This window comes from Heterodontus francisci, chromosome 31 (genome assembly GCF_036365525.1).
Source record: "Heterodontus francisci isolate sHetFra1 chromosome 31, sHetFra1.hap1, whole genome shotgun sequence".
NCBI lineage: Eukaryota > Metazoa > Chordata > Chondrichthyes > Heterodontiformes > Heterodontidae > Heterodontus > Heterodontus francisci.
This window is the reverse complement of record NC_090401.1, coordinates 25,135,439-25,158,486: the sequence shown is the minus strand read 5'-3', so window position 1 is coordinate 25,158,486 and position 23,048 is coordinate 25,135,439. Positions and strand designations below refer to the sequence as shown.

Sequence of the window (23,048 nt, the reverse complement as noted above, 5' to 3'; positions counted from 1 at the left end):
AGAGAGCAGGCATGGACTCATTGGGCCGAATGGTCTCCTTCTGTGCTGCAACCATTCTATGTCTTTCCTGATGGCTCAGTGGGTAAATTTGCTACATGGTGGTTGTGGGTTCATGTTCCAATCCAAAGTATTGTGCAGAAAATCTAGGCTGACAATCCAGGCAGTGCAGTACTGTTGGAGGTGCTGCTGATTTTCAGATGAGATGCGAAACTAAGGCTCAGTCGTCCCTCTCAGGTGAACATAAAAGATCCCACGCTACAATTTTGAAGAAGAGGGGAGTTCTCCCCAGTGTCCTGGCCAATATTTATCCCTCAACCAAGATCACTAAAAAGCACATGGCTTGGTCATTATCACATTGCTGTTTGTGGGACCTTGCAGTGTACAAATTGGCTACCACGTTTCCTACATTTCAACAGTGATTGCAATTCAAAAATACTTAACACACTGTAAAGCACTTTGGGATGTCCTGAGGTCATGAAAAGTGCTATATAATTACAAATTTTTCTTTAGGAAGGACCCAATTGCAAACAAGGGGAGCAGAGTTAACTGGGAAAAGATGGGAATGCTCCAATTAATCTCAGTACCCTAGACTAAGAAAGGGAGGAACAGTCAGGGTGGTGTTGTTGATCATTATTTAGTGACTCCTGGAAAGTGGGCCTGCATGGAAATCGGATGAGGATTGATCGAGTTTCACTATGATTCCCCACAAGATCAGATAGCTTGCTGGCATTCAGTGGCTTGGGCCCATTGTGAAGAATGTCACTTGGGTGAGATACTGTAGGCCAGTCCTGTGTCGGTAGTCTCGTCAAGACAAGGGGAGAAAATTTGATGTGCGCACTGTGTGTTTGGAGTGGGGGTGGGGTGGTGACAGTGAGTGGGAGCTTTGTATTAAGGTGAATGCTCCATAAAGTGTAAGATACTTCAGCTTTCACACAGGCAATGTGCATTATATTCTTTTTCTTTAATAACTTTGAACAAAACAAAGGGAAACTGGTGAACTAAATTGTAATAAGTGCAATCTCCTACATTGGATGGGGTATGAATTGCCAATTTTGCCAAAGGAACAAATAGGTCCTAATAGAAATTCCAGGTATAAAAAACTCAACTCTCTTTCACTTCTACCTTTTCAAAAATTAGGACCTAAATGATTCCACTTTGCTCTTTCTTGTTTGTTCTCCAGTTTACAAACATTGACCTCTGATTAGCATTATTTGTGTCAAGTTAATTTTCTTGCCATTTGTGAACAATGTTTAAAACAATGAAAATTGGACATGACCTTAGACTCCATGATGAGTACAGTTTTATGTTTTGTTTTGTAGTTATATATGTGTGTTTTAATTGTCACGTTAACTATAGGGATGATCAGCTTTAAAAGCCTCCTCTGTAAATGTTAGAAATCCAATGGTGAAGCAGTTTAATCACCCACTTATTAAATCTCTTAAACCTCATCAAAATAAGGCACTGCAACTGAACAACTACTTGAGGCACTGCAACATTTTAGAAAGGGAGAAAAAGTACTTATATATATATTAATTTGTAAGTCTTTTTATAAAAAAAAAACAAAAAAGTGAACTAGATGAGTGAAAATGACAACTTTTTGAGATATGCCTAGTCAACAAGGCAGTGCTTTCATGAAAAATAGTGCTATTGAGATGTAGAAGATGGATTAAAATGATGCACGATTATCAAGCCCTGGATTATGGTTTGTTTCCTCCTGTGTTTGTTTACTTATCAGATCAGCCATGCGGTTACTAAGTGTGACATGGCAACATTAGGCAGTATGTGTACACACTTGGAAATCTCACATGATTAACAGATTGCAAGCTGGAGTACTGCTGCTCAGAATGACCATGTATCAGAAACCCAGGCTGAAAAGGAAATTGAAGTAATCTGCACAGGATTCTTACACTTCTCATGTCTGAATGAACGGACAAGATTTGCTCAGATAAGATCATTGCATTTCTGTTCAACTCTGACATACAAAGGTAGGATTTTATGTGAACTGTCCATTTTTTAGGAGTTTGCACTTCCGCACATGCACAGCATTTATTACCAGTTTGATGAAGGTTGAGGTCATTGGTGGAACTGTAGTTTCAGTCACTTCCTTGTCCTCAGTTGTGCCGGTTCACAGTGATGTGACATATTGTACCCACTGGCATCTCCTTCCTAGACTGGTGTTGTGCTGCTTATTGTACCAGGGCAGTTGCAGTCAGTGAGCTAGCTGGCCCTCCTTGCCAAGCTCGGGTGGCGCAGAAAAGAATGGTGAGATTTGTTACTGGTATCCCATCTAGCAGGGATATGCTGAAAGTGTGCAATGAAATGTTCTAAACGTAGCAAACGTAAACTAAATGTTGAAAATGTACACATATTGCACATATACATCAAATCCAGTTCATGAGTAAAAATGATCAGGCAGTAAATATTGCTTCCTTTACAAATTATGGCACAGAAGTCTTAAAAGTTATTGATCTGTTTTATTATTATTATTGATCTGTTGTTATTGATCATTGGTCACTACGCTGTAATTTTTCCATTAATAAGACCCAAAGTTATCATGTTCAAGGGTACGGTGGCATAGTGGTTATGTTACTGGATAAGTAGTCCAGAGGCCTGAGCTAATGATCTGAAGACACAAGTTCAAATCTCACCATGGCAGCTGGGGAAGTTAAATTCAAGTAATTAAATAAATCTGGAATAAAAAGCTGGTATTAGTAACTGTGACTATGGGTTGTTTTAAAAATCTGTCTTTTTCCACGCATTGATTTTTAACTTGGCAGCAGAAGCAGACCAATAATGCACTAATGTGGTAATGTACCATGGCCAGCTTGCACAGTATTTGTATTGCACCATCAGAGAGAAGCAGCACCACCACCAGTCAGAAGTAAAACTTCTACTGTATATGTAAATCAATCTGTATTTATAAAAGTCTTGCATCTGGCATGCAATTTGGCCATCACTCTTCGGGTGTCGTGCACAGGCAAATATGCGTCACTTTTTATGTGCCTTGCCTAAAATTGTATTTTCATAAAACAACAGGTAGAGAATATATTCATTTCAAGCAGGAAAATAAGAAATGAAGCTATCAACCACAAGGTTCAAAAACTAAACATTAGAAGTGGGCAGCCACAATTAATAAAGAGCAGAAACAGAACCAATGAAATAACACCATATACTTCCCAAAAATTTCTCTCGCCACCTCTTTGTTTTCTCATTATATTGATGACTTACTACTGGAAATAAGCACTGGAACTTTCAACTTAGCTGTAGGCATAAAGCAAACTCTATTGTATCAGCAGCTTATTATATACCTTGCCTGAACTTTCCTTTTCCAACAGTGCAACACTCCCCGAGAGTGCAATCTAGATTATATGTTCAAGTCTCTGGAATGGGGCTTGAACCCACAACTTTCTAATACATGGGCAAGCATGCTAAGATAAGAAATAGTAAAGGTAGGAAGTCACTTGTGGACGTAGCTTATAGGCTCCCTAACTGTAACCACACTGTAGGGTGGGGTATACAGGAAGAAATAATGGGGGCTTGTGAAAAAGGTATGGCAATAATCATGGATGATTTTAATCTACAGATAGATTGGACGAATCAGATTGGCAAAGATAGCCTGGAAGATGAGCCTTGGAATGTTTTTAGGACAGTTTCTTAGAGCAGCATGTTTGAGAGCCAACCAGAGAGCAGGCTACTCTAGACCTGGTCATGTGTAACAAGACAAGATTAGTAAATGACCTCATAGTGAAGGCGCCCCTAGGTAGCAGTGATCACAACATGACTGAATTTCACATAAAAACAGAAAGTGCTGGAAATGCTCAGCAGGTCTGGCAGCATCGGTGGAGAGAGAAGCAGAGTTAACATTTCACATCAGTGACCTTTCATCAGATCTGGCAAAGGTTAAAAATGTAATAGGTTTTAAGCAAATAAAGCGGGGGTGGAGGAAAAGAGAACAAAAGGGAAGGTGTGTGATAGGACAGAGGGCTGGAGAGATTAACTGACAAGGAGGTGATGGGTATTTTGCTTTTATTATATGATTGAATTTCACATTCAGTTTGAGGGTGAGAAGGGTGGATCTAAGACTAGTGTTTTAAACTTAAATAAGGGTACGTATGAGGGTTTGAAGCCAGAACTGGCTAAAGTAAACTGGGAAATTAGGCTAAGGGATAGGTCAGTAGAGATGCAGTGGCAGACATTCAAGGAGATATTTCATAACACTCAAAAAAGATACATTCCAGTGAGAAAGAAAGACTCTCGGGGAAGGATACACCATCCATGGCTAACTAAGAAAGTTAAAGATAATATCAAATTGAAAGTAACAGCGTACAATTTAGCGAAGAGTAGTGGTCGGTCAGCAGATTGGACAGAATATAAAAACAGCAAAGAATGACTAAAAGAATAATGATAGATAATAATGATAGATAAATTAGAGTATGAGAGAAAGCTAAATGGAAATATAAAAATGGATAGCAAGAGTTTCGACAAGTATTTAAAAAGGAGAAGAGTAAGTAAAGTGAGTGTTGGTCCACCAGAGAGTGGGCTGGATTTTACAGGGCTCTGTGGCAGGGGTGGGGTCAGAAGATCATTCCGGCAGTGGACGGCCAGGGAGCCTGACGCCGGGAGGGCCAGGCCCGATCCTCCTGGTGGCGGCAAGGATCCATGGCGGCCTTCCCACTCCCCCACCCACCCCCCCACCCCCCACCCCTGGCTGAATGGGCCTGGCTTACCATATTGAAATGAGCACAACGCATACATTTAAATAAACTTACCAGCGATCCTACGGTCAGGTCATGATCTTCAGAGCAGCTGCTGGCCCTGCCACGCCTTCTCTTTCCCTTCTGGGAAAAGCAGGCGCCGCAGTGGTGGGGGAGGGGGGAACGTGAGATTTTAAGTGCGGGGTCTGGGTAATGGGGTCAAACACACATCATTAGTGTAGGGGATGGTGGGAAGGGGTGAACTGTGAACTTTGTACAGTTTGAGGGGGGCGAGGTCATATTTTTAAGGTAAGTGTTTTGTGGGGGCGGGGGGTGCGAAGGGCAGATACTTGATTTTATTGTTATTCTGGGATAGGAAAAAAGCGACAGAATTTTGATTTGAACAGTGGAGTGGGGAGGTGGTTTCTTTTAAAAATTTAAATTAGCCAGCAGGGCTGGCTGTGCTTTAAAAATGATGCCAGCGCATGTGCCACCATGCGGGAGATCGCGGCAGCATCACGACGCCCAGCCCACGCGTATAGGTTGCCATTTTGTTCGCCCGCTGCTGGGAGGGGCAGTGGACACTTAAAATCCAGTGTCTGGAGAGATAATAATGGAAAATAACAAAATGACAGAGGAAATTAACAGATTGTTTACATCTGTCTTCACTGTAGAGGGTACAAATAACATCCCAGAAGTAATTGTGAATCAAGAGTTGAAAGCAAGGGAGGAACTCAGAACAATTATCATCACCAGGGAAAGGGCACTGAGAAAATTATTAGAATTAAAAGCTGACAAGTCTTCATGTCCTGATGGACTTCATCCTAGGGTGTAAAAAGAAGTGGCTGCTGAGATAGTGGATGTATTGGTTTTAATTTTCCAAAATTCCCTAGATTCTGGCAAGGTCCCATCAGATTGGAAAATAGTGAATGTAACTCTGTTATTCAAGAAAGGAGGAAGACAGAAAGCAGGAAACTCCAGGCCAGTTAGCTTAACATCTGTCATAGGGAAAATGCTGGAATCCATTATTAAGGAGGTTATAGCAGTTCATTTAGAAAATCTCAATGCAATCAGCCAGAGTCAACATGGTTTTGTGAAAGGGAAATCGTGTTTGAATAGTTTATTAGAGTTCTTTGAGGAAGTAACAAGCAATGTGGATAAAGGAGAACCTGTGGATGTGGTGTACTTGGATTTCCAGAAGGCATTTGACAAGGTACCACATCAAAGGTTACTAAACAAAATAAGAGCCCATGGTATTGGGGGTAACATATTAGCATGGATAGAGGATTGGTTGGCCAACAGGAAACAAAAAGTAGGCATAAATGGGTCGTTTTCAGTTTGGCAAGCTGTAACTAGTGGAGTGCCACAGGGATCAGTGCTGGGGCCTCAACTACTTACAATCCATATCAATGACTTGGATGAAGGGACAGAATGTATGGTTGCTAAATTTGTGGATGACACGTTAGAAAGTAAGTTGCAAAGAGGACATAAGGAGTCTGCAAAGGGATATAGGTAGGTTAAGTGAGTGGGCAAAGATTTGGCAGATGGAGTATAATGTGGGAAAGTTGTCAACTTTGGCCAGAAGAATAGAAAAGCAACATATTATTTAAATGGAGAGATATTGCAGAACTCAGATGCAGAGGGATGTGGGTGTCCTAATACACAAAACACAAAAATTTAGTATGCAAGTATAGCAACTGATTAAGAAGGCAAATGCAATGTTGTCGTTTATTGCAAGGGGAATGGAATATGAAAGTAGAGATGTTTTGCTACAGTTGTACAGGTCATTGTTGAGACCACATCTAGAGTATTGTGGACAGTTTTGGTCTCCTTACTTAAGAAAGGATATAATTGCATTGGAAGCAGTTCAGAGAAGGGTTCACTCAACTGATTCCTGGGATGAGAGAGTTATCTTATGAGGAAAGATTGGACAGGTTGGGTCTGTATTCATTGGAGTTTATAAGGATGAGAGGTGATCTTATTGAAACATATAAGATCCTGAGGGGACTTGACAGGGTGGATGTTGAAAGGATGTTTCCCCTTGTGGGAGAGACTAAAACTAGGGGAAACAGTTTAAAAGTAAGGGGTCTCCCATTTCAGACAGAAATGAGAAGAAATTTTTTCTCTCAAAGGGTCGCGAGTCTTTGAAATTCTCTCCCCCGGAGAGCGGTGAAGGAAGGGTCATTGAATAATTTTCAGGCAGTGATAGACAGATTCTCGACAAACAAGGGAGTCAAAGGGTTTCGAGGGTAGGCAGCAAAGTGAAGTTGAGTCCACATTAAGATCAGCCATGATCTTATAGAATGGCAGAGCGGGCTTGCGGGCCGAATAGCCTACTCCTGCTCCTTGCTCGTATGTTCGCATGTTTGTATGTATGCTAACAACTGAGCCGCACCTGACATCCAATTCTTGCCTCATTAACTTTAGTTTGCACAGCATCCTTTCAAGTGGTACTTTATCAAAGGCTTCCTGACATCTTAGGCCATGATTTTATGTGGCTGCTCCTGCCCTTCAATTTGGCATGCCACCACCTCAAATGTTGGTGAGGTGACATCTTCTCTTCAGAAGCCATGTTGCCTGTTATTTATTAAGCTATTTTTATTTGGATTCTGAAATGTGTTTTCTTGATTTCCAACATTGACAATTTTTCTTTTTGCCTTTTCCATTTCTGCATGGCTGAGTGGAGATGGCAATTTTCAGCTCTGACATTTTGTGTCCGCGAAATCACAAAGGAGAAAATTACCTCCTACAAATAATCCATGTGTATTTGACACATTCCATTCATAGTCTGGCCCTTCAATCCTGCTATTCATGTCTAAATGTAAACATTTATAGATCTATGGGGGCAGGGGAAAATAATTTCTGCAGTACTTTTATAGTTACCTAGTTACTGGTAACTACAACAGTGGAGTGATGGACACCCAGCTGGGAGAACTGTGTTCAAATTCCACTTTCCAGTGGCAGGTGGCTTCCTTTTGCAATTGAGTGTCAGCAGCTTTTGGCCGGGTTTCGGGATAAGGGGGAGGAACTTTGATGCCAACAAGGGTTCGGGGGAACGAAGATAACACAAGGCTCTCACCAATTGAGTATCACTACACAAAGGATAAGATGCACAGTTTTCTGGCTGAGGACAAGACCAGTATTAATGTCCCAATTTGGACTGACTTTTTGGAATTCTTCAGACTCCTGATAAATTGTTTGGAAAACACAATGTTTTTCCATCTTCCATGTGTTCTGGCTTACTGAATATAAATCTGTTCAGTTTGATCAGTGGAGGGGGAGGACCTCTTTAAGGAGGCAGAACATGCTAGAACTTTTCAGTCAATCCCAAAAGATACAGAGAGGTAAACAATCTGAAGAACTTGACTTTGACAGTACTGCAAGTTCAACTCTATTTCCCTCTCCACAGATTTACTGAGAATATCCAGTATCTTCTGGTTTTCTTTCAGATTCTGAGCATCTACAGTATTTTGCTTTTGTCCTTAATTGAATTTTTGTGTTCAGTCCAGGGTTATCTCTTACTCAGTATATAAGTAATTCATATACTTCAATTGGTCCACGTAAGTTGTATAATTAGACCAGGACAGTGATAGCTTATATGGCATTGAGCACCCAGTTCAGGTCAGACAGGATTGAATCTGCACCTTCTTGGTCTGTATGACTTGTACCGCCTCATTCAGTAGAGGTGTCAAACATGGCTTACTGGGGGCACCCTTGCATCTAAGTCGGAAGCTATGTGGGTTCAAGTCTCACTTCAGTGACTTGAAAATACAATTCAGGCTTGTGGTACTGAGGGAGAACTGCACTGTCAGAGGTGCGATCTTTCAAATGAGGTGTTAAACTGAGGTACCATCTGCCCTGTTAGGTGGGTGTAAAAGATCCCGAACCATTGAGAGGTTTCATCACTTATACGTAACAGGATTACTTATTATAAGCAAGTTTATCTTAAGAAATTAATTAATGTGACATTATGCAAGGAAGAGATCTTGTGTTTCACTCTCTTTCAGCCCCATCACGAAGGTGGATCACCACCGGTTCCTCATTGTGTAAACTACCTGTGACATCCATCAAGTCAGTAGCAGATGTACAACTGTTTAACACAAAACACGCCAAACAGACATGGCCCTGCAGTACACTCGGTCCGTCTTAAGGAAGATTCTCAACAGCGTTTTAAATTGGTGGAGACTGATGTTGGTGGTACTGGCTTCCTTTACCCTTGCAACTTTCAGCATTTAACAGTGTCACAAAATATTTTATTAAAATAGGTTTTATCTCCTTCTATCTATCTGTCTCTGCCGAGCTAGCCAGTTATCTATTTATGTCAATCTGATAGTGCATCTGTATTTATGTGTGCAGAATGCTAATATATTAACATTACAAAATTGTATATATATTACTGAAATGCAGATAGAAATGTGTTTCATTAAATAGTGGATTAATAACATGAGCTCAAGTGATTGTCTAACTCAGTTCCGTGTACACTTGATACAAACTGAATGTCCCTCAGGGATCTGAACTGGAGCCTCAGCTTTTCATTATATTTATAGGTGACTTGGAAGAAGGAATAGAGAGCTATATATTGATATTTGTTGGCAATACTAAGTTAGCTGGCACAGTAACACAGTAGATGGGAGCAGAAAATTGCAAAGGGACATTGATCAATTAAGTGAGTAGGCAAAACTGTGGCAGATGGAGTTCAATGTTGGAAAGCGTGAGGTCATCCACTTCGAACCTAAGAAATACCGATCAGAGTATTTTTTCAATGACAAGAAGCCAGGTACAGTGGAGGAGCAGAGAGATTTAGCGGTCCAAGTACAGAAAACACTAAAAGCTGGTGGGTAGGTAAACAAAAAATAAAGAGGTATTGAAATGTTCACCTTTATCTGAAGAGGGCTGGAATACAAAGGGGTGGAAGTTATACTACAATTATACAGAGCTTTGTTAGACCTTATCTGGAGCACTGCATTCAGCTCTGGGCATCACACCTCAGGAAGGTCTGTTGACCTTGGATGGGATGTCATAGAGTCATAGAGATATACAGCACAGAAACAGACCCTTTGGCCCATCATGTCCATGCCAGCCATCATGCACCTAACTATTCTAATCCCATTTTCCAGCACTTGGCCCATAGCCTTGTATGCTATGGCGTTTCTAGTGCTCATCTAAATACTTCTTAAATGTTGTGAGGGTTCCTGCCTCTACTACCTCTTCAGGCAGTGTGTTCCAGATTCCAACCCCCTCTGGGTGAAATGTTTTTTCCTCAAATCCCCTCTAAACCTCCTGCCCCTTATCTTAAATCTATGTCCCCTGGTTATTGAGCCCTCTGCCAAGGGAGAACGTTTCTTTCTATCTAACCTATCAATGTCCTATCGATGCAACGCAGAGTCACCAGAATTATACTTAGACAGATTGCATAGACCAGGCTGGCATTCCCTTGAATTTATAAGATTAATGGATGATCTAATTGAGGCATTTAGGTGATCAAAGTAGTTGATAGGGTAGATAGAGAAAAACTCTTTCCTCTGATGGGGAAGTCCAGAACAAGGGGCATCGCCTTGTAATTAGAGTTAGTCTGTTCAGGGATGATGTTGAAAAGCATTTATACACACAAAGGGTAGCAAAAATCTGGAACTTTACCTTCTAAAAAGGTTAAGTCAAATGAAAATCTCAAAACTGAGTTGGATAGATTTTTGTTTGTTGAGGGTATTAAGGGTTATGGAACCAAGGCAGGTAGATGGAGTTAAGATACAGATCAGCCATGATCTAACTGAACGGCAGAACAAATTCAAGGAGCTGAATAGCCTACTCCTGTTTCTGTGTTTCTATGAACTGCTTCAACTGTTACTTCTCTTTTGCCATATTCACAGCCCAAACTGCACTCAACCGGATCTAAGATTGAGCCTTTCTCCTACTTAACAACTGCAGTAAGTATCATTTTTTAAAATAAAGCTGGTAACAGTAAATTAATAAATGTGTTGAGCATTTTACAATTTATAGTTTCCAGCTAGATTATAATGGAAATGATAAAAATGAGTGAACATCTCCTCATTGACATTGTGATGTGAATGATCTACGAACAAGGTCACCTAGTCTTCACTCAGCTTGAGCTGCCTGTCACAAGCACAGTCTGTCAGGACTTCAACCAACTTGCAGGAGATGGAATGTGTGGGTGATGGAAATTCTTAGCTGGAACATCTCAAAATTGCTGTTCCTTCAATGGCCATGTGTATTGATATATTATGTAGTGTTGTGCTGCATCAAACAAAACAGATGGTGGGCTGAGGTAGAAAAGAGATAATGGTACTTGTGGAAAGAGACCCCAACAAAAGTCTGGTGAAGAAGGATGAAAAAATGTTGACGAACTTCTGAAATGATCAATGAGGATAATTTGGGTGCAGAGGAGAGGAGAGATAAGAAATACTGAGAAAAAAAAAACATATCAATGAAGAACATAAGAAATAGGAGCAAAAGTAGGCCATTTGGTCCTTCAAGCCTGCTCTGCCATTCAATAAGATCATGACTGGTCTTCTACCTAAAATCCACCTACCTGCACTAACCCCATATCACTTAATTCCCTTAGAACCCAAAAATCTATCGATCTCTGTCTTGAATATGTTCAATGTAAACCATACTGTTGCACATGTTTGCATTTGCTTGTTCTATTTCATACAGTAGCCATTGTTTTAAATTACTAATGCCTGCATTAATGGAAATAAAGGACTTTCCTGTTTTTTAAACAATTTAATGAGGAGGTCCCTTGAGTTTGTCTGGTAACACATCAGTACAGTGAAGCTGCACAGGTAAAAATGTATCTTAGTTTTGACATGATACCATGTTTTCTTAAATATCATCAGAAGCAGTCTCAATGCTTAGGAATATGACTACAAGTATTGAAAAGCTATGTCAGAGGCTAACTGGGTACAATGGTTCATTGTTTGCATTCGTCACAAAGGCAAATATTTGGAATTTCCCACGACAGGTGACTGATACCCTAACAGGTTAAAAGAGTGGAAGACTTTAAAACAATAAGATAGTCATAGTCATATAGAATTGTTTGAAATTATGGAAGGACAGGGTAGATAGAAGCATACTTTTCCAGTATTTGAGGGGTCTAGAACCAGGGACTATAGTCAGAAAATTAAATATAATAGATCAAGAACAGAGAGCATGAGAAATTTCTTTACACAGAAAATTGTGAGGCTGGGGGATTCACTTCCAGGGTTAATAGTTGAGGCAGAAACTTTATCCACATTCCAAATTAGATTGGATAGGTGGATGAAGAAAAAGACAAAATAGGGAGATGGGCACAGGCCAGGTACACGTGATTAAAGGTAATTACTCATGTTGAGGGTAAATTCTATTGGAGATTAGTTGGGCTGAATGGCCTGTCTCTGTGTTGTAACTTCTATATATGTAACCATTCATTCAGAGTTCTGAGATTCAGTCAACCATAATCTAAGACTTGCATGACATGCATCACATCACAATTCAATTCAACTCACCAAGCCTGAAATAGGATGAGAGGTTGAACATTGACAGAATTTGTCAATCCAGGGACTCTGTTATCGTCTAAAGTCATTACTTGAAAAGTCATTACTTGGACTTTACTCATATTGAGCTTTAATATTTATACTCATAAGATTTGTTCTTCATTGTTCCATTATCTGTATGTAAATAGTTGCTGTAGCCTGCAAATTCTATGGTCTGTGTTTAATGTTCTTTCATTTTCTGAAGATAGCGTGAAACATTGCGCAAAACTAATCCAGTAATCAGACTGCCACAGAAAGTAATTGTTGGGGTCGCTGAAGCTTGCAAGCACTGATTACTGAAATGGTGCAGCTTTCAGATTGTAGAGTCCAGGTCCACTGATATGACAACAGCTAAGAAATGGTTAAGAGAGGAAATGCTCCAGAAGATACATCAGATTTGTAACAGAAAGCCTCCATCATTATCACTTAATAGTGAAAAACATCAGGTTCAAAATATTAGGTACTTTTTAAAGAAAGTCATTGTGGTGATTGTGGTTTCCTTTTTGTGAAAGATTTTATTTTGGTACTTGAGGATATTTTTATTATGTATGTTTCATCCGAATGTGAAACTTCAATAATATACAAACATTACCAGGAATAAAACAGGATTAGCCAAAATTAACTGAAAATACTTGGTAGTAAACCAACCATGTGAGACCGTCGGTAGTTTATAAACATTTAAATAAAAGTTGTACTAAAAATTGTAGCAAGAAAAACTATTTTAAATCTTTTACACTTAATGGGCTAGATTTAGTTTTCCCCCAGGTGTCGGGGTCCGTGGCGGGGGAGGCCTGAAGATGCCTCCGGGAGAGGTCTGCCAAGCACCCCAACGTCAGGAGGGCTCGGCCCGATATTATTGGCAGCGGCAAGGCCTTGTGGCAGCCACCCTGCCGCTCGCGATGGGACCTCCATTTGCATATTTAAATGAATGTAAATGAATGCATTAATGATATTTACATCACCGCCTGAGTTTCCGCTCCGATCTTCGGCTTGGCAGCTGCCAGTCCCGCACATTCAGATCCCCAGCTGGGGAAACGAGGTGCCATACTGGTGGGGAGGGGGGACGAGGTAGGTTTCTCAGTGCAGGAGGGGGGAACAGGATCAAAGGAACACCACTGGTGTAGGGAATGGTGGGAAGGGATTGAGGTTAAAGTTTATGCACTTTGGGGGGGGGGGGGAAGGTCAGGTGGACAAGTGTTTTGGGGGGAAAAGGGCAAGTAATTAATTTAATTGTTATTGGGAGGGGGAGAGGGGCAGAAGAAATGTCTTAATTTATTTTTATTTCTTGAGCTTTAAGTATTTAAATTTACCAGTAGGGCTCAAAGCCCTTAAAAAATGGCGTCAGCGCCTGCGCACAGGCAGCTGACGCCATTGCCAGGGATGGACAGCCAGCCCTCTTCATGTGATCGGGAGGGGCAGCCCGCCCTGGTTATTTAAATGAGCCACTGCATGGAAGAGTGCGGTGTCTCCACGACATGCGGGCTGCCATTTTTTTCACCCGCCGTCACCAACAGCCGCGGGCACAGAAGATCCAGCCCAATATTTCTGATGCCAATTAGTCACTGTCATGTTTTAATCAACATGCACTGGATTAAAGCCAAGTACACATGCCTTATAGAGCAGTGCACAGTGGCGCAGTGGTTAGCACCGCAGCCTCACAGCTCCAGTGACCCGGGTTCAATTCTGGGTACTGCCTGTGTGGAGTTTGCAAGTTCTCCCTGTGTCTGCGTGGGTTTTCGCCGGGTGCTCTGGTTTCCTCCCACCACCAAAAGACTTGCAGGTTGATAGGTAAATTGGCCATTATAAATTGCCCCTAGTATAGGTAGGGGAATAGAGGGACAGGTGGGGATGTGGTAGGAATATGGGATTAGTGTAGGATTAGTATAAATGGGTGGTTGATGGTCGGCACAGACTCGGTGGGCCGAAGGGCCTGTTTCAGTGCTGTATCTCTAAATAAATAAAATAAAATAAAAAAATAAATAAAGGCCACTTGTTTCATTGTCGTCCATCCCTCAAGCTCTCCTAGCCTGATGTCCAACTATTGCCTTTTTTAGTGAGAACATTTCATCTGGTATCTATGCCAAATTTATTTTTCATAGTTTATATTGATGACTTCTGGTCTAATATTTAAAAAGAAATATTGATAATTTACCTTATCTAGCCTATTTAACATTTTATACATATTTTATGTGCATAGTTAAGGTAAAGATGGATTTATTTTCTGAGGAACTGATTGAGATATATATAGTTAGTAAACCTAAAGTGCCCATCAGCGGAATGAAGTTAGTGGAGACTAACACTGGGTGGGATTTAAACCCTCCCTTTTCTGTGGGTTTCCTGCCTGGCAAGTTAGATTAAATTGATCCCTTGTCTCTGACCATGTTATTCAATTTGCCATTTGAATTTGGAATTTTAATTTCAATAAAAAAACTTTAATTCTTCCACTCGGGAGTTCTGGATTCTGGTTCTAATTGGTGAACAGCAGCTCTTCCAGTTGATCTGTGACCTGCCAGGTCTTTAGTGAAGCTGCACATCTTTATACCAGAAATTGAATTGTGACATAGGGGCTGGATTTAGAACTGCAGGTGTCTGATTGACATAACACACCTGAAATGGAGGCAGGTTTACACACCGAGGGCTAGATTTTATGCACCACTCCTGGTGGCGGACGAGAAAAATGGCAGCCTGCATCTGCTGGCCACACGCCGTCATGCTGCCGCAATCCTCCTCGCAGCGGCCCATGCTAATGAGCCGGTCAGGCCGCCCATCCTCTCGCACCCATACCCCCCCCAAATCACATGGTGGCCCGACCAGGTCATTAGCATGGGCTGCTGCGAGGAGGAGGCAGCTGGCACCATTTTTAAAACCCTGCTGGCTAATATTTAAAGTTATACCACCTCCACTCTACTGATTAAAAATCTGCTGCCCCTTTCCCATCCCCAAATAACAATAAAAGTCATTATTTTCCCTCCCCTGCACCCAAAACACTTACTTTTCACACATGACCTTTCCCCACACCTCCCCCCGCCCCCAAACTGAACAAAGTGCAGAGGTCACGCCTTCCCACCATCCCCTATACCAATGATGTAGATTTGACCCTGTCACCCCCCATCCCCCAATACTAAAAATCTTATGATCCCCCCTTTCCCACCACTGCGGCGCCTGCTTTCCCCAGATGGGAAAGTGAAGGCACCATGAGTGCCGGCCGCTGCTCAGAAGATCGCGGCCTGACAGTAAGATTGGAGTCAATTTTATTTAAATGTATGCATTCTGCTAATTTGAATATTTTAATCCGGATCCCATCGTCCAGCGGCGGGGAGGCAGCCACGAAGCCTCGCCTCCGCCGGGAAGATTCGGTCCGGCCGTCCTGGCAACGAGTTCCGTTGCAGGCCGCTGCCGGAATGATCTACTGGCCCCACCCCACTCCCCCCCACCACGGAGCCGGACGTTGGGAGCTCTGTAAAATCCCGGCCCTAGTGAAGTGATTTATGACTTTAACCCCATGTAGGGACTAAACCAAATCAAGCGTACATCCCTATGATTCTTCTTTAATTAAGTTCAATCTAGACCGATTCCTACAGACACTTGTTTGGATCTGAAGAACTGAACTAGTCTTCCCTCAAAGAAAGAAAACTAACAGAGAATATTACTATCATTCGGATTGCCTATTTTTAAAATAATTATCGCTAAGTCATAAATATCCTGGCTATTATAAGGGCCTGGGAAACTCTCTTCAATAACTATCTCCCCACCTAAGGAGACACAGAGAGGGGGTTCTTTTTGTTGTATACAGAATGCTACCTGAGACGATTTATTAACTTTTATATATTTATTAAAGAATTGACCATGCAATACACTTTAAGTGGCTAAGTATACTACAATATAAAAGATTACCAGGAGATGTAAAACATAATCTTATTTCTAAAATAGAATCCAAAAGTTCAACTTTGACAATGTTACAGCAAAATATCTTAGAATATCCATCAAAATTCAAAGTAAACTGTTACCTTAAATTCTCTGAGCAAGCCTCCTGCTCAACAAGACAAATCACTCTCGGTTAAGAGCAGAATTCTCTTGTGATGCATTCAGCCATTCTTACCATAGGTTGAGAAGCATTGATGAGGAATTCAATATTTCTGGTTTTTTGATTCAAAACTCTCATGTTTATACTGTTTCTAATCTATCATCTCATCTTTTGGAATGTAGGTGTTACTTTTCTGTGTGTGTTTTTCCTGATTTTGTTATCCATATATGGTAATTCCCACTTAATTTATTTACTGAAAATTCCCTTCTCTTGAAGTTATGAGCTTTTATCTGGTCAAAATGTTTGTAATTGGGTTTACTTGGCATCTGTTTTTGTAAGTACCATTCCATTTCGTGATTTATCATCTGTAATTGTCCTTTTATGGTACCTCCTCTTAAGTCAGTCTGTCACTAACACTATCAACTAATTAAGTTTATAGTTATCCGTATGGACCTCGTATAGCATGTCTTGGTGTGTTTCATCTTCTAATTCCATTGTAACAGAGACCTTAGAATGGATTTTTTTTTAACTTAAAAGGTGTTTCTGGTTCACATTCTATTGTAACAGGGATGTTTATAGATTTTAAACTCTGCACTTAAAAAGGAATTTCAATGAGTCTTGAAAACTTACCATTTATTCAGTCTTTCATTCTAAAAGGTACAATGTATTAATTATATCTAAATTCTACCTAATTAAGCCTATTATACCTATGTTTCATCACAATACCTTCTGGTGCCTGATTTGGCTAATAGTTCACAGCTCTGTAACAGAATGCCTACAGACCCAGGCCCGCAGAGACCACTTTCCTTGGTCATTGCTGTGGAGGTGTGATATAACTATAGCATTTCCAGCTCCTTTCCTACTGACTAGAAGCATGATGCAACTGCTCAGTTTCACTGCACTGCTCCATTTCACAAAGTATAATAAATCATTGACAGGTATATAGCCTGCTTTTCCTTGGTCATCATCACTTACTCCTTCTCACCCATGCACTGTGACTCACTCAGTGCTACCTCATCAAGCTCACTAACTGCATCCTCTGGGATGTGAGTAGCTGTGCAGATGATTCAAACCTTTGGTGAGAGGCTGCAGTCCATTTACGGGGAGATGGTGATGTCGTGGTAATGTCACTTACCTAGTAATCCAGAGGTCCATGTTAATGCCCTGGGGGCATGAGTTCAAAGCCCACCATGGCACCTGGTGGAATTTCAATTAATTAATTAATAAAAATCTGGAACTGAAAGCTGGTCTCAGTAATGGTGCCATGAAACTATCATCGATTGTTGTAAAAACCCATCTGGTTCTCGAATGTCCTTTAGGGAAGGCAATCTGCTGTTCTTACCTGGTCTGGCTTGCATGTGACTCCAGACCCACAGCAAGGTGGTTAACTATTAACTGCCCTCAAAAGTGGCCTAGTGAGCCACTCAGGTATCAGGGGCAATTAGGGATAGACAACAAATTCTGGCCTTGCCAGTGACACCCACATCCCATGAAAGAATATATTAAAACATTCTAAAATAAAAGCTAAATACTGCAGATACTGGAAATCTGAAATAAAAACAAAAAGTGCTGGAAGTGCCAGACATGCTGAGTATTTCCAGCACTTTTTGTTTTTATTTTATATTATATAAAATAATTCTCTGCCCCTGTCAGTGCTCGCAGACCTACAATGGCAAACAAGGAACATACATTAGAACACTGGCTCCAGAACATATCTTTAACCAGAGCTTGTTCTGCACTTTGCTGAGTGTGTGATCTTTGTGTGGTTGAGTGAGAGCAATTCAGAAGCAGAGCAAGATATAAGGGGCTAGATGTTACTTTCCCTGAACTTTGCTGCAGTCAGTTGCTTTTCCTACCGCCTCAATGCTCTTGTAAAGATGGATATCCATGATGTAAGGAAATCACAGGCCTGGAATTTTTCAGTCCTCCTTTAGTTCATGGCAGTTTCCTTACATATACTATCTTAACATGTAAGCAAAGAAGTAGTGACATCTTGTAAGTTTTTAAAAATTCTTTCATGGGATGTGGGCGTCACTGGCAAGGCCAGCATTTGTTGCACATCCCTAATGCCCTTGACAACTGAATGGCTGACTAGGCCATTTCAGAGGGTAGTTAAGAGTCAACCACATTGCTGTAGTCTGGAGTCACATGTAGGCCAGACCAGGTAAGGACAGTGGATTTCCTTCCCTAAAGGACATGAGTGAACCAGATAAGTTTTTACAACAATCAATGATAGATTTGTGGGACTATTAATGAGACTAGCATTTAATTGCAGACTTTTATTAATTAATAGAATTTAAATTCCACCAGCTGCCGTGGTGGGATTTGAACCCATTTTCCCCAGGACATTAGCATGGGCCTCTGGATTACTAGTTCAGTGACATTACCACTACACCACCATCTCCCCATCGAAGTTGAAAGAACATGTACAGTGTTCAGATGTGTGCCCAACCTGCAGCCTATCATAGTTAAATGTGCAAGCTGTTAGGTTGTATGAAAATAATTTTATTTTATAAAAGACCTTTGAAGATATTCCTCAAAACATACAACTGTAAGTTGCAGCTTGAATTTGTGCCCAGCTGGAGTATACATTATAAGCAATGAGAGGGCTATAAGGTTGAGGGAGCACTTGTAATGGACCAACAGTAAATGTGTAGCAGGCTGATGGGTAAGACGATGTGGCATGCACACTTGGGCTATCTACCTAGTCAATGTTATTGTCTTAACTTGGTTAGCTTCCGTAAGGTATGTCATCTTCTGCATTTGCTTCCCAGTCATAGGGGGAAAGTTGACCTTGGCCACCATCTTCTGCGTGATGTGCTGCACTGCCCTGTCATCCTCTATGGAATGGCAAACAGGACAATCCTCCACAGATCCAACTGAAACCTCAACACTTCCATTTTGCCAGTCATTAGACAGGAGATTCTGGTGATGCGCTGCGCTGTAACTCACTCATCCACTGACTCAGTTTCCTGGCTTCGTGTGTGTTTAACCTTCCCATAGATTTTTCAGCCAATTTGTTTTCCTTTGGAAAGCATTTGGAGAAGCTGAAAAATAACTTTAAATCTTTGCAATGGCTGAAATAATTTTTGTCCCCACATGCAATCAAGTGGCAGCATCCCTTTAAATTGTGTCTTTAATGGCTGATGATGCACTTGATTTGCCATACCTCACCCCTCTTCAGCAAGTTCTCACAGGAAAGCCCAATCTAGGCTGGCAGCTTATCATGTATTGGTAATAAGGCTGACCCAGGAAAAATTGGAAATCAAATTTCAGTCAGCAGTCCCTGTGGTGTTGTAAAATATACCCTTCGTCATTTATTGCTGTTCTCACTGTTTGTGCTTTGCCTGTCCTCCTCTTTTCTTCTATTTTCTCCCCCTTTACTCCTTTTTTTTTAATATCGAGATAAAACTTAAACAATATGCTTATTGCCTTATCTGGTTAACCTAAGTTCTCCACTATTCTAATGAAAGTAATTTACAATTCAAGCGATTTTGGCAGAATGCCAAATGATTCTTCCCTGCTCCCTGAACACACCAGAATAGAACTACAAACTTACAATAATGTTACAAAAATGTCTATAGTGTCTGATAATAACACACTGTTTTATGCTAAAAATATGAAGGGCAATTCAGGCACATCCTGAGGCTTGGAATTTAAAACCAACTAGAGACCATGTCTGCAATGGAAAAAAGTAATTTCATTGTACAATTAACAGAACAGACAGTGACAAAAATTAATTTGACAAGAATCTGTTTTTAAAAAGCACTATTTAACTGACTTCTGCTGCAGTGCAGTCAACTGCACAAACACAGAACAAGTTCCCCTTTGTTTTCAATTTAAGTTCAATGATATCATTTACAGTCACACCCCATATTAAATACCGTGCAAGCAAGTTTAAAAACATGCTTTACATCTCAGTCTAACCCATTGAACATGCTGCATATTACTGCATGATATTATTACTCCTCCTTTAATGTAATGCAGATATCATTTCATGTAATCAGGTTGGTTTTATAAATCATGTATCTACTTTATGTTCATTCTCAAAGAAACATACTCTAATAACCTCGAAGTGACAAGGAAGTCATCATATATTGATTGCTTTTAACAAACAAAAGCGGGTCTAGCCATGGGGTATGTTGTTTAAACAAAGATATATTTAATCATGCAATATATCTGTATATCTTTAGAGAACAGGTTTCAAATGAAGAAGCCTGATTTCTGACATTGTTGTATTACTGTGGTGGTAGTATAGGTAATTACCTGCATTTCAGAGGCTGACCTGAGAGCTCACTTATAATTTTTGATTCAAACGTAGAAACATAGAAAATTTACAGCACCAAAGGAGGCCATTTGGCCCAACGAGTCTGTGTTAGCCAAGAAAGAGCTATCTCGCCTACCCACTTTTCAGCTTTTGGTGTGTAGCCCTGTGGGTTACGCCACTTCACATGCCTATCCAAACATTTTTTAAATACAATGATGGTTTCTGCCTCTACCACTCTTTCAGGCAGTGAGCTCCAGACTCCCACCACCCTCTGGGTGAAAAACATTCTCCTCAACTCTCTTCTGATCCTTCTGCCAATTACTTTAAATCTTTGCGCCCAGGTTATTGATCTCTCTGGTAAGAGAAATAGAGCCTTCCTATCCGCTCTATTTAGCACCCTCATAATTTTATACACCTCAATTCAATCTCTCATCAGCCTCTTCTCTTCCAGCCTATCCAACCTTTCCTCATAGCCAAAATTCTCCATTCCTGGCAACATCCTCGTCAATCTCCTCTGTATTCTCTCTAGTGTGATCACATCCTTCCTGCAAAGTGGTGGCCAAAACTGTACACAGTACTCGAACTGATTCTTTGATCCTTCACCCTGTGTACTATTAACATAACAATTCCAGGCAGGAGAAGACCTCTGAAAAGCCAAGGATTAAAAGGACCATTCAGCCCATCAAAGCTTGTTCATCTAGTACTCCTGCATTTCAAATGCTCCAGTGCCTTACATTCTGCTACCTTTCTTGGCAGATTATCCCAAATATCTATTGCCCTTTAAGTAATTTAATTCCCCCCTCCCCCTCAATCCTGGGCAGGAGACATCTCTTTTGATTCAGAAACTGTTACCATTGCCTTCCGTGCAGGAGGAACTGAAGTTCCCTCATTGGTCCCCATTTTGCCTCCTGCAAATTGTCACGACAGAAATGATTTCAAACTGCTTAATTAGTTTTAGTGATACAGCACTGAAACAGGCCCTTCGGCCCACCGAGTCTGTGCCAACCATCAACCACCCATTTATACTAATCCTACACTAATGCCATATTCCTACCACATCCCCACCTGTCTCTATATATTTCCCTACCACCTACCTATACTAGGGGCAATTTATAATGGCCAATTAACCTATCAACCTGCAAGTCTTTGGCATATGAGAGGAAACCGGAGCACCCGGAGGAAACCCACGCAGACACAGGGAGAACTTGCAAACTCCACACAGGCAGTACCCAGAATTGAACCCGGGTCGCTGGGGCTGTGAGGCTGCGGTGTTAACCACTGCGCCACTGTGCAGGTTAACTTTAGGAAACCTTGAAGAAATAAAAACAACAGTGATTGAGATTGTGTCACACTGATCACAAGACACAGTTAGATTTTGTTAGAGTTTGCGAGTACAGAAATGGATTAAACATGATTGTTTACAGTATACTGAAAGCTGCTGTAAAATCATTAAAGTGTAAGTAGGCCATGATGAAATTGTAAGCACCTGTTTGATACATGTGAAGGTAATTGAATTGTACAAGCTGATTGGGGGACAAGGTAAAGGATTATTCTATTTCAGGTCCTAAAACACAATTTCACTTTCAACAGCTGTACCAGATTTCCCTTAAACTCCCCTTGAGAATTATGAGTGTGCAACTTTGCACAGCCAATAACACTGGAATTCTTGTAATATTCTCATCACCAGATGAACTGCAATGGTTCAAGAAGGTGGCTCACCATCAACTTTGCAAGGGCAATTAGGGATAAGCAACAAATGCCGGCCTTGCCTGTGATGCTCACATCCCATGGAACAATAAAAAAAGTATCCCCATGGCTAGACCCACTTCTTACAGTTTAAAATAACCATTGCCATGCCAGAGCTAGAAAGTAAGCATTTACACAGTTGGCTCAGTCTGATGTACTAACACTCCTTTTGAAGAAGCAAAGCAAATAGAATTTTAACAGTTTACCACCTTAGAAACAGTAGGCTTAAAATGCCTTACACCCTACCCAAGGCTTTCCTGCACATGAGGCAGTTTATAATATCTCATGACAATAATCATAAATTATATTTTAATCTGCCATTAGGCAAGGACGCTTCTGCATTAATCATTTCCAGGGAACATCCAAAAAAATTCTAATCATAATATAAACCGTTGTCTGAGATCTGAGCACCCCAAAACTGACCGCAACTCTAGATTACAACAAATTAATCCATGATCTAATGTATGGTAAGTCTAGATTCAAAAGTTCTATGGCTGTAAATCAGATGAGTTTAGATTTTAATGAAGCAATGCTAATCCATTTTAGAATTGGGTTACCACACCTTTAAAATGTGTGCATATGTGGACATAAGGGGTAGAAATTAGATAATAAAAGAGTATATTACAGAAATCCTTTTCAAATTCAGTTTTAAGAAAAAATATTTCTTATCTGGCTGTATTTCTAATGGACAGAGCTCTCAGTCCATGAAACGAATACAGTTTATTCCTGTCCTCATTAATTGTTGGCACGTGTGTTGGTGAAAAGTATTACTCATGGTTTCCATTCTT

The 23,048-nt window shown here is 40.8% G+C and overlaps 2 protein-coding genes across 3 annotated transcripts in view; one reads left to right on the top strand and one right to left on the bottom strand.

Moving 5' to 3' along the window:
* dnali1 (dynein, axonemal, light intermediate chain 1) overlaps positions 1 to 23,048 on the bottom strand; it is a 136,542-nt gene that overhangs the window by 61,738 nt on the left and 51,756 nt on the right. The window lies entirely within an intron of this gene.
* The window catches only part of LOC137347094 (uncharacterized), a 56,593-nt gene continuing 35,378 nt past the window's right edge, over positions 1,834 to 23,048 (top strand). The window contains exons 1-3 of the mRNA XM_068011181.1: positions 1,834 to 1,985; positions 8,702 to 8,891; positions 10,562 to 10,618. Coding sequence (XP_067867282.1) covers positions 8,814 to 8,891; positions 10,562 to 10,618 — 135 coding nt within the window. The 5' untranslated portion in view covers positions 1,834 to 1,985; positions 8,702 to 8,813. The remainder of the gene's footprint in view (positions 1,986 to 8,701; positions 8,892 to 10,561; positions 10,619 to 23,048) is intronic.